This window comes from Caretta caretta, chromosome 5 (genome assembly GCF_965140235.1).
Source record: "Caretta caretta isolate rCarCar2 chromosome 5, rCarCar1.hap1, whole genome shotgun sequence".
Classification (NCBI taxonomy): domain Eukaryota; kingdom Metazoa; phylum Chordata; order Testudines; family Cheloniidae; genus Caretta; species Caretta caretta.
Window position 1 is genome coordinate 49019419 of NC_134210.1, and position 11464 is coordinate 49030882.

At 38.2% G+C, this 11464-nt stretch overlaps 1 protein-coding gene across 3 annotated transcripts in view; it reads left to right on the plus strand.

Annotated features, from left to right (window-relative positions):
• The window catches only part of GFM2 (GTP dependent ribosome recycling factor mitochondrial 2), a 47717-nt gene extending 36429 nt beyond the window's left edge, over nt 1-11288 (plus strand). For all 3 annotated transcript variants that reach the window (XM_075128535.1, XM_048851841.2, XM_048851840.2), the window contains exons 12-21: nt 335-483; nt 1530-1670; nt 1756-1855; nt 2280-2469; nt 3912-3988; nt 4598-4736; nt 4901-5086; nt 7483-7598; nt 9218-9400; nt 9836-11288. In XM_075128535.1, coding sequence (XP_074984636.1) covers nt 335-483; nt 1530-1670; nt 1756-1855; nt 2280-2469; nt 3912-3988; nt 4598-4736; nt 4901-5086; nt 7483-7598; nt 9218-9400; nt 9836-9964 — 1410 coding nt within the window. In that variant the 3' untranslated portion in view covers nt 9965-11288. The remainder of the gene's footprint in view (nt 1-334; nt 484-1529; nt 1671-1755; nt 1856-2279; nt 2470-3911; nt 3989-4597; nt 4737-4900; nt 5087-7482; nt 7599-9217; nt 9401-9835) is intronic.
• Nucleotides 11289-11464: the final 176 nt, after the last annotated feature.

An 11464-nucleotide genomic window follows, 5' to 3' on the forward strand; every position in this document is an offset into this window, starting at 1 on the left:
AAATATAATAAAGAACTAGCAACATATAAATAAAAGAAATCTGATTTAAATTAAGAAATTGTTTAAATTTTAAACAGGATTTTTAAAAAATCATGATTTTTGTGCACCCAGAAACCACCTGATTTGTAATCTACAGTTACTACAAATTATAGGTGTGGTTCTGTGAGGAAAAACTCCCATTCAAATCAGTGGAAGGCCCATGTGTGGAGGGTTTCTGGAATTGTGCCTTAATTTTCCTCACTACTTCTCTGTATTCTTTTCTTTTTCTTTTTTTTTTTTTTAAAGGCTAAGTCATAAATACATGAATTGAAAATACTCCTTTCTCCTTCTGTAGTTACAGTCTGCTGTACGTAGAGTAACACTGGCACAGAAAGCAGTACCTGTGTTCTGTGGAAGCGCATTGAAGAATAAAGGAGTACAGCCTTTACTGGATGCCATTACTATGTACTTACCTGCACCTAATGAGCGTTCCTATGACTTTCTGTAAGTGTAATGAGAAGATAAAGTGATTTAACAACTGTTTGGGAAAATGAATTGGTAAAATTACAAGGAGAAAATGTAGAACTGTTTGTGATTTCCAAAATCGGGGTATATTTTTTGAAGTATTGAGGGGTTTTTTTATCCAGTAGGAATGATGTTTTACACCAGGTATAACACTAAGATATGCAGTCATAAAAATATACTTGAGTACTGAAGCTACTTGGTCAGTACTATCCAAAGCATCTGTGTATATTTTTTGACTGCAAAACTTGTTGTTTAATCATAATTTATAGCCGTAAACCACCTTTCATCTGTAGATCCAGGCGTTTTACAAAGGTGGGTGAATATTATTTCTCCATTTTATAGGTGACTTGCCAAGGTTATGCAGTGTGTTAGCAATGAAGCTGAAAATAAAAGCTAGGTCTCTTCCCTATTTAGTTCTCTAATTGCTGTTACTCATAGTTTAACCATAAAAAAGGGGGGTGGGGAAGAGAAGTAGGTAAGCCCGTTCCTTAACTGATTTGTCTGAGTGAACTGCTCCTATTTCAAAGCTTAATTTAAAAGCCCTACATGTGAATTATTATTTCATGGTCTTCCAGGTTTGATGCTTTTGAACTGGTGCATTCTGGTTGTTAATAGGAGCAATCATTGACTAGGCACTGTTCTGAAGTAGCCTGAGGTACTCCAAGATGACCTTCCTGCAGAGCACAAAGGGCCTTGCATGAGCCACCTTCTGTTCTTAATTTCACCTCAAAAAAGTATCTAACGTTCACCATGCTCCTGCAAAGCCCAGTAGGGGACATCTCTAATATCCACTGATTTACATCATATTTCAGCACAGCTATTTTTACTGTTAGGGGGACTACCTAGAGTAATCCTAATTGTGTAAATTTATATGCTGTAAAAATAAAAAAAAATCTGCCTCTGAATTAATAGTTACAAATAGGTATTGTAAATGAGTGGAAATGTAGCTAAAACTGGAACTAGGTTGTTTTTTGTTAATGAGTTGTATGAGGTTGCTCTTCTGATTCATTGGTTATGTTTTACAGGCCATGGTACAAAGATGACTTGTGTGCCCTAGCATTTAAAGTTCTTCATGATAAACAACGTGGGCCATTAGTTTTTATACGCATTTACTCAGGCACAATGAAACCTCAATCAGCTGTATATAACATCAACAAAAATTGCACGTGAGTAGGAGTGAGATGAGAGATGTTCATTGAAGCATTGGCATTTGTATTTGAGTAGTAGATAACATGAGTAATTCATTTGCAGAGAGAGAATGAGTCGCCTTCTGCTGCCTTTTGCTGACCAGCAAATAGAAATACCTTCACTAATGCCTGGCAATATTGCCCTAACTGTTGGGCTGAAACAGGTAAAGGAAGACATTTGATTCTCAAGAGTTTTATTTGAAAAGCTACTCACCACATAAATATGAGATACAAGATCACGTTTTCTTTTAGTTTCAAATATTTTTAGCTTTTAATGTTCTATTTAAATTCACTGTATTTCAGTTATTTTTTTTTTTTTATAAATGTAGTTGATCTATTTCCTCTGTTTTCTGTATATGTTGTGTCTTTTAAAAATACAGTCGCTTTGGCATACAAGAACTACTAAAAACTCAGCTGGTGCTGAACAGACAGCTATGTAATTAGAGCTTCTCATGTCCTTCTGAATCTGGTTTTAATTTAATTATCCAAAGAGAACCTACAGTAATTACTTAGTTTTTATCATGAAGAGCGTTAAAAAACAATTCTTTGCAAACAACCTGATGTCATTTGATGTTTGGCGTACTTTAGAGTGCCACTGGAGACACCATTGTTTCATCAAAGGCGTCTGCTGTGGCTGCAGCCCGTCGAGCTGGAAGAGAGGTTGGGAGAAAGCCTGGCGGTAACAGTGAAGTAGAGAGCCTTTTATTAGCTGGCGTAGAGATCCCCGAGCCAGTCTTCTTTTGTACAATAGAACCACCTTCGATGTCCAAACAGCCAGGTACAACACAGCTACTAAAGCAGTTTTAGAGTTATACTATACCATACCCTTGATCTGTGCATGCGCATACAGTTGATGTGATGTAATTGAATTGCATGCATGGATCAGTAACACAATGAGACCCTTAATGATTTTGCATAAGTGCTAAATTTTATAATTTGTGTGTGCTTTGCTACTATTCTTTTCATGATTTTTTTTTTTTGGTCAACCCTAAAGATTAGATGATTGGTTCTTACCGCATTTTGGAAGGTGGGAGAGCTGCACTTTTGTCTTCCTACATCCGTTTCCACTTGCACAGTTAGCTTTGAGATTTGCAGCCTCTTGCTGAGAGAGCAGGATATTGTATTGTGTGCAATGTGTTTGAATGAAAGTACATTTCCAAGTCTAGGTACTTTCTCCAGTCAGCACTATCCACCACCCTCTATGGCCTTTATCTCCACTGATCAGGAGTCTGGAAGTTACTTACCACAATTCACCCACAGGTTTCAGAGTAACAGCCATGTTAGTCTGTATTCGCAAAAAGAAAAGGAGTACTTGTGGCACCTTAGGATGCATCCAGTGAAGTGAGCTGTAGCTCACGAAAGCTTATGCTCAAATAAATTGGTTAGTCTCTAAGGTGCCACAAGTACTCCTTTTCTTTTTGCAAATTCACCCACAGAACACTGCCTCTTTCATAAACATCTTTCTGAGAACCTGATGGGCAACTTTGGATCTTTGATTCTGGAAACCCTCTTTTCTCTCTCCTTAGCCCAACAGAGCCTAGATTTGTTGACTATCAGGACTTCTAGCATGTCCATCTGGTCTCCTGGATTCTAGTGGAATTGGAGGGAAGGGGTGCAGAATGATTGAGTGGATTGCCTGGGTATTGATCCTTTGATTACAATCTTTGGAAAAAACCTACGAAGTGCATAAACAAGTCAAAACTATTAGCTTATTACTTTATTTTTGGAGTTGCTGTCTTCTAGTAATTAGAGCAGAGGATGGGGAGTCAGGAGATCTAGTTTGTATTTTGAACTCCACAGCTGACTCGCATTGAAATCGGAGGCAAATCATTTAATTTTTGTGTGTCAGTGTCCCCATCTGTAAAATAGGGATATTTACCCTTCTTGGTAAAGTGCTTTCAGATTCTCTGAGGAGCTATAGAAGTGCCAAATATTACTCTGATGAGGCATTTTTTTAAAACTTGTATACCAGTTACTTTATTACACCTTGTTAACTCAAGAACCCATTACTTTGAAATGAGGCAAACTATAGTTCTATACTTTTCTTGTAAAGGCTGCCATGACAAGGTTATACTTTGTCATACTTTTCTTGTATGACTCTACAATACCACTGAGGATAGAATCTGATCTTATGGGTGAACACTTCAGATAGCTACTCACAGCTAGTTACAAGTTACTAATATATTTTTATATATAGCAATATTTGTTGTTTATACACAGACTTGGATAATGCATTGAACTGCCTTCAGCGTGAAGATCCAAGTTTGAAAGTGAAGATAGATCCTGACACTGGACAAGTAAGATTGTCAATACATTGCTGACTTAAACTTAGTTCCCTAATTCCTATAGTTATAAGCAGTTATTTTAGAGTTCTGAGATCCTTCGGTGAAAGGCACTATAAATGGTGTTCACATTATAAATGCAATAAGTATTGTGTATCTGATCAGATTAAAATGAAATCCTATAAACATGACCCATGGAGGAAGAGAGATTGTAAGATCACCTTCTTTATTTATGCTCTGTAAATAGCATATTTCTTATCAATTCTCTTTTTTTCTAAACTCTAAAAGCAAGTTCAAACGGTCTTTACATTTCAAAACTAATATAGGATGGCCTTTATTGTAGTAGCATCAGCAACAATTACCATCTCCACTTAAGTGTTTTTTTACACTTAAGTATCACCCAAAACAATACTTCCTAAAGTTTTCTTGGTCTTACTTGTAATATCTGGGCTTTTTATGCAATTTTTAAAACTTTCTTAAAATGTGAACAGGACAGTACATATAAGCGAATTCCTAGTGTAAATAGTGCATCCTAAAGGTTCCCATCTGTGTCCGCATATAAGCATGCGTGTGAATATTTACTTTTTCTCTCACTTTTTTTATTTGATTCACTTCTTTATCTAGACTGTTCTCTGTGGCATGGGAGAGCTGCACATTGAGATTATTCATGACCGAATCAAACGGGAATATGGCATTGAGACCTATCTAGGACCCCTTCAGATAGCATATAGAGAAACCATCCTAAACTCGGTCCAAGCCACAGGTAAAATGAAAGAATACAGAGAATATTAGTTTTCTGTCCTTGCAACTTGTTTGCTTACTCATTTTTAAATGGTCTTCTAATGACGTGACTAGTTAACATTAACTTTTAGATGATGTGTGGAGCATATTAACTGTTTCTCAGATATGTCCTTCATTTTACCATAGATACGTTGGACAGAACGATAGGAGATAAACGGCACTTGGTGACCACCCAGCTGGGAGTAAGACCATGGGTAGGAGAGAGATCATCAGTAACACCAGTCATTGAATATGCTGACAATTTCATGGAACCACTTCAGAAAGACATTCAAGAAGCTATAGAAAATGGAATTAACAGTTCATACCTTCAAGGTAAAGAAACCATTATGACAAATTTTTGTAGGTATTTGAATAAAATTTCACATTAGAAATTACATGGTCCGAGTGCTATTAGTAAGGCTAAGGTTTTGTCATGGATACTTTTAGTAAGTCATGGACAGGTCACGGGCAGTAATCAAAAATTTACAGAAGCCCATGACCTGTCCATGACTTCGACTAAAAATATCCCTGACAGAATGGGAAAGGAAGAGGATCCAGTGCCCACAGCTGCTCGGACTCTGGGTTCTCCCCACCCCTGCACCTAGTGGTGGCTGGGATCTCTGGAGTCCCCATGCCACCTGCAGTGGCTGGGAGCTGCATGGGGGTTACCAGCTGACCGCTCTAGCCCCACTGCCCCAGGGCTGAAGTGGAAAATGTTCCAGAGGTCTCTGGAAGGCACGGATTGCGAGACTTCCATGACATAATTGTAGCCTTAGCTATTAGAAAGAAGGGCTTCTTCATAGCCAGAAAACTAAAATGCATCATGGTAGCACTATTAAAATGACAGGGGCAAAAGCAAATTTTCAGAATTCCTTCATCTTCCATAGAATGTGCTGAATGCCCCTTGACTCGGGGGGAAATTCGGCATATTTTTAAAACTCCACTTTTTTTCTTCCTCTTGGGTATCTCGACATTGAACCCCACTTTGATTTGACTCCATATCCCACATGATGAGAAGTGTATTATTCTTATGATATTCCATAAACAATGCTGGTGTGATGGAACTGACCTGTGGGGTGGGAGGCAGTCATGAAAATGCCATATTTTTGCCATATTATCTGAATTGTTTTGCATGCGTTCAAATATATTATAGTCTCTGAAGGTGTAAAATAAAAAGTTTTGCCTAACTGCACAATATAGGCTTTTTTTTTAAAAAGGCATTAAACTGCTGTTCTATAACTTCATTCTGTGTTGACATGCTGGTTGGTGTTTCTCACCATCTCTCTGACATGCACTGTGAAGTTAACAGAAATCGCAGTCTCTGAAACCACCTTGGCCAGCACATCAAAGTGTGGGGTTCCAGTGAAGTTTCTTTGGACTGCTAAGATACTTGGCTCAGGACATCATGGAAAACACAGATCAGGAAATGGAGTGGAAGGGCAGTGTGAGGCAGAAGGGAAAATAAGAAATAATGGGGAAAAAGGAGTGTAGCAGTCATAATGCAAAGAGAGCACAGCATAAAGTCAGAGAAAATGACAGAGGGTTAATGTAGCTCTGAGTCACTGATTCAAATCCAGCCCATTGCCCGGTAAGTAACTGCAAATAATATTCATCTGAAGTTCAAATATGGATAAAGCATCAGACTCGTCAGACACATTGTACTGATTGATTATTGGTATTTAGTTTTATTACTAACCATCTCTTGACGTCACAAAACATTAACTATACTCTCACTATATAAGTTAATAACATGGCCAAATTGCTCTTTACTATAGGAAAGTCAATGGGAAGATGTGGTGGTAAGGGGAGAAAAACTCTAGATGGAAAACATTGTAGAGTTTTCCCCATAATATTCTGACAGGAGCAGGGTTTGCTCCCCACTCCTGGGATGAAATAAGGCACCTGCTGGTTTCAGAGCCCCACTAACAGGGCCTACCTGACGTGTGTCTGCCTCAGGCATACATCCTCTCACTTAAATGGGAGTTGCAGAAAAGGTGCTCTGGTCATAATACCTCCTTTTGGGACTGCTGGACGGTGGGGTGGGGTTGTTTTGTTTTCCCCAAGTCCTGTCCTTGCCCAGTATGGGCCTCTGCCTACTCCCCCACACAGATCCATGTTTTGCTAAGAATGCTCTTCAGGATTTGGGTAGGGGAGAAAATGGTGCCAGGGAGACGGCTGACCTCACTCCAGGAGGGTTAAAATCTACATTTGGATCAGGAAGTCAACAGCTGCCCTTAGTTGTTATAACAATTTATTAAAAAAGTGCTATGGTGGTACATCTATTTTTGATTAACATGAATGTCCTTACATCTTTAATCATAATTAAATGTTCTCTCTCTTTATGAAGACACTTTAGCAGTCAAGTCTATTCTGAAAATGATTTCTTTTTTCTTTTGTAAGATTAATTTGGTCCACTTTTTTGTTTCTATAATACACTCTGGGAACATCAGAGACCTAATTCTGGCAAATGTTGCTTATGCTGTTGACCAAGAGGGATAATAAACCACAAGGCTACATGATGATTTGCCTATCTGCCCCTTTTGGCAAAGTTGGACAATGATAAAATGATTGTTAGAGCAAGAAATAAAACAAATAGCTTGTCTACTGAGTAGGTCAGAGGGGATGTCAGACCCTTCAGGTTAATCCCAAAATACTCTTTCCATAACTTGATAATGTGAAAAATGACATGAAACATTGTAATGCTAACACATTGTTTGTTCTTTGTCTAGGACCGCTCCTGGGATTCCCAGTTCAGGATGTAGCAGTGACTGTGTATTCCATGACCATGCACTCTGAAACTTCCCTGACTATGATTTCTGCTTGTGTTTCTCGTTGTATGCAAAAGGTATAATGCAACTAGAAGACTATTCTACAGTGCAGTTTCATGGGAAAATATGATGGTGAATTAGACAAAAATGCAGCCTTTAGGAAGATGGCAGAGATGTGTGCACCTTACTACTTGTTCAGAAACATATACAACACTCACAACATAAGGAATGTCTTGAATCTTCCTTTTTCCCTTGTTTGATGTCCTTCAGAATTTTGATTGTCACCTCTAGCCAGGTAGCTTCCAGCAAAACATTTAAACTCCTCCAGGTGTACGTGATAGGTCTTTAGTCTTTCATGTTAGAAAATCAACATAATTTTCTTTACATCTGGAGGGCTGTTTACCTCAGGAATACTTGGATTTTAAATTGTGTTCTCTTGGCAGTTTTTGTGATCTGCATTATATTTTGCATAGATTTAAGATATACGCTCAGTTACTTCTTATGTAGTGTCACATTATTTGTCTTTACTTTCCATCAGGTTTCTTGGAGTGTGTTCCCTGTAGCTTCTACTTTCTCTGCATATTATTAATTCACACATCCTATTGGAATCTTTCTTCTTAATCCTAAAAAATCAGTTCTGAATTTGTACTGATCTTGTGCACTTCTTTAGTGGCATGTACCACTTCCCAGCTTTGTATGTAGCGATATATAGTTACTGTCAGCTGAAAAATGAAACTTTTTTGCTATGGGCTTTGTAATGCATTCTTGGTAAAATTGGCTCTAGTGCTTAAAACTCGGTGTGAGCTATTGAAGTGCATAACCCGGTTGCCTGTGGTTACAGCACTAGTAATATTTTTTGCAAACTATTTTAGATACCTAGAGTATCAAATAAAATTGTGTAATCGATTGGAATGAAATAAGCTCTTTAACACCCCTTCAGGAGCTCCCAGATTAGAGCAGATTGCACTGTGGGAATATTCACTCAACTTTTTGGCATCAATCCTTACCATTTTGTGTGGTGTTATCCGGGTTGAATTAGTTAAGAATTGGAGATTCAATATAATATGGCTTGTTGCGTGGAGCGAAGTTGGCACTGTCTTGGGTTTACTAAGCTCCTCTATATCCTATATTTTTTCCTGTGAAAATATTTTTGTCCCTTTTAGCCTTGGTCTCGTGGGTCAATCTTACCTTATTCCAAAGTGAGGTACTGTACCATTAATTCACAACATCTTGCTTTTTTAAGCTTTAAAGCCTTCAATTTCAGCTACTTCATTTCTTTTAACATATTAACTTGCAATAGCCATTGTTTCACGTCACCATGTTTTGTTGTTCTCGCTGAATCACGGGATTCTTGACGTTTGTATACTTTTTTTTCCCTTAACACTTGGTGTTGGCATAATATAGTTTTCTACTGCTGTTGGGGGCTGAGACATGGCTGGAGGCCTCTTAGTAATAAATTGTTGTTGTCATCTCTGGTTCATGTGTAGGGAAAGCGAGGTGTGTGTGTGTGTGTATACACACAATTATCGGTATAGCATAGTTTCCTTTTTCTCTGATCTAATACACTCTGTAGGAACATACCCTATGGGATGTAGGGATTATGAGACAGAAGTTAGTTTCATTATATAGTCCACACCATAGAAGAATTGCATTTTTAAAAGGGAGCCAAGGGTAACTTATTTCTTTTTGATTTTAGGCTTTGAAGAAAGCCAGTAAACAACTGCTGGAACCCTTAATGAATCTGGAAATTACAGTGAGCGAAGATCTCCTCAGCGCAGTGCTTGGTGACCTTGCGCAGAGAAGAGGCAGCATTCAGGAAATCCAAATTCGTCAAGATAACAAAGTAGTGATTGCAGCTGTTCCCCTAGCAGAAATGATGGTATGTGGTGGTGATAATGATGAAAGAAAAGCAAAAAAGTGTGCCTGCCCACTTCTGATTCTTTTTGATATATGCAGTTGTTTTCACATGATGAAGTCAGGAACTGATATTGCTAATTTTGCCGAAGGTCTGGATTAAGATCTTGGGAGGATACAGTGTGGTTCACACAGCTATGAAAGAAAATGTCTCATCGTTTATGTTGTACTGAACCAACACTTGTTTCTGTAATATTGGGAATATGGGTGAAAAATAGTGCACTTATTAAAAAGGTAATGTTTACTGTATACTTTGTATTATGCTTGTGATAGTCTTTTCCCCAGCTGAATCACACTGTAGTAAATTAAATCAGGGCAGAAAGCTTTCTTTATCTCCACCCAACCCTAAATTTATTTGATTATAGTAATTACATTTAAACATAGTTTGTTTTTTGTCTAGGGTTACTCAACAGTTCTGCGCTCTTTAACATCAGGCTCAGCAACTTTCACTTTGGAACTAGCCAGTTACCAAGCCATGAACATTCAGGAGCAAAGCGCACTGCTTCAGAAGAGGAGTGGGTTGGTGTGATCACTTTTACTCCATGGGAGAACAACGAAGACCTGCTTTATTCTCACTAGAAAATGTTAGGGGAACTGTTTGCCAAGTATCCTCTTTCTGAAAAATGGGTTGGGTAAAGTGTGTGGGGTTAGAACGGTCTTAAAATAACATGCTACGGCTGTCCAGTGGTAAGTGGCAAAGAAAAAAGTGCTGTGAAATCCTGGAATTGCCTTGTTTGCATGAAGGGAGTTAAACCAGAGATAACTAGAATTGACTGTTTTGATATCCACCATATTCCGTGTACTACACTTCACATGCCTAACAGTTGGAGCTGATACCTTACTGGAAGACAACGTTCCAAATCCCCTACAAGAAATGATGGTGCAGCTCTTTCTGTGAAAGTGAGCACTACATGCAACTTACTGAATCATGTCAGAACTGTTTCACCTAAAGTATGTAGTAAAACTTGTTTTTAAAACATTTAATATTTCACATATAAAAGTAAACTTAACTATTGGCCACTCTGCTAGTTAGCGTCTTCTGTTGGTCTAGCTTCAACTGAACTCTGAAAGCTGCTATTGTCATTTAAGCTGTCCAAACAAGAATTACTTGCCTTAATGTTAGAATGTTGTATGGTACAGGGTAGGTAGCATATAAGGTGAGTGAGCCCTGTGTCAGCTTAAAAGCTTATGTCTTTTGCTAACAGAAGTTGGTCCAATAAACAGTATTGCCTCACCCACCTTGTATCTCTAATATCCTGGGACCAACATGGCTATAGCAAATAGTAGTTTTGGGCATCATGGTTTAACTACTGAAACAAATTTAGTTAAAGATAGAGTGAAGAATGTTGTATATGACAAAAACCTTTCGTGGAAAGGGGGAAATGTTGGTTAAGTGCAGGATCTTTCCACAAAAGATCTGTGCCCAATAATGCTACGCTTATTTAAAGAAAGAATTGTTTCTGCTGCTAGCATTATGTATAAGTGCAAAGTCCAGCTTATATGAATCTATGACCCTCAAGAGTAAATGAATGGTTTACGGTAATGTATATCCTATAGCCAGTCAGCTCTGGGTCACTAGGGATCAGAACTTGTCTACTTGAAATTGTCTAGTCTCATTCCAGTTCTTTGCAACCTCTGGGTTATTTGAGGTAGCAGACTAAGGATTGATAAGACACAGATAATGAACTACTTTCCTCTTCCCCTCATACTCTATCCAGAGTACATTTGAGGAAGCTTGTATTGCTAACATAATACTTATACAGCTGTAACAGATTAAGTGCTTTATCAAAAGTGTACTGTTCATATCCCTTATGGTCACACATTTATATAAATAACTTGCCTTTACCACTTAATGCTAGTTTACTGTAAGCTCTGAGCCTCTAGGCACAGTGTTCTGTTGTCCTCTACTGCCTAACGTTGAGTGGTCTGTCAGTTATCTCATTGTGATTGTCATGCTCAAGGATTGTAGAGTGAAGAATTCCAGTTGACAGCTATATGGATGGCGATATCTACGTCAGGTGCTGGTAGC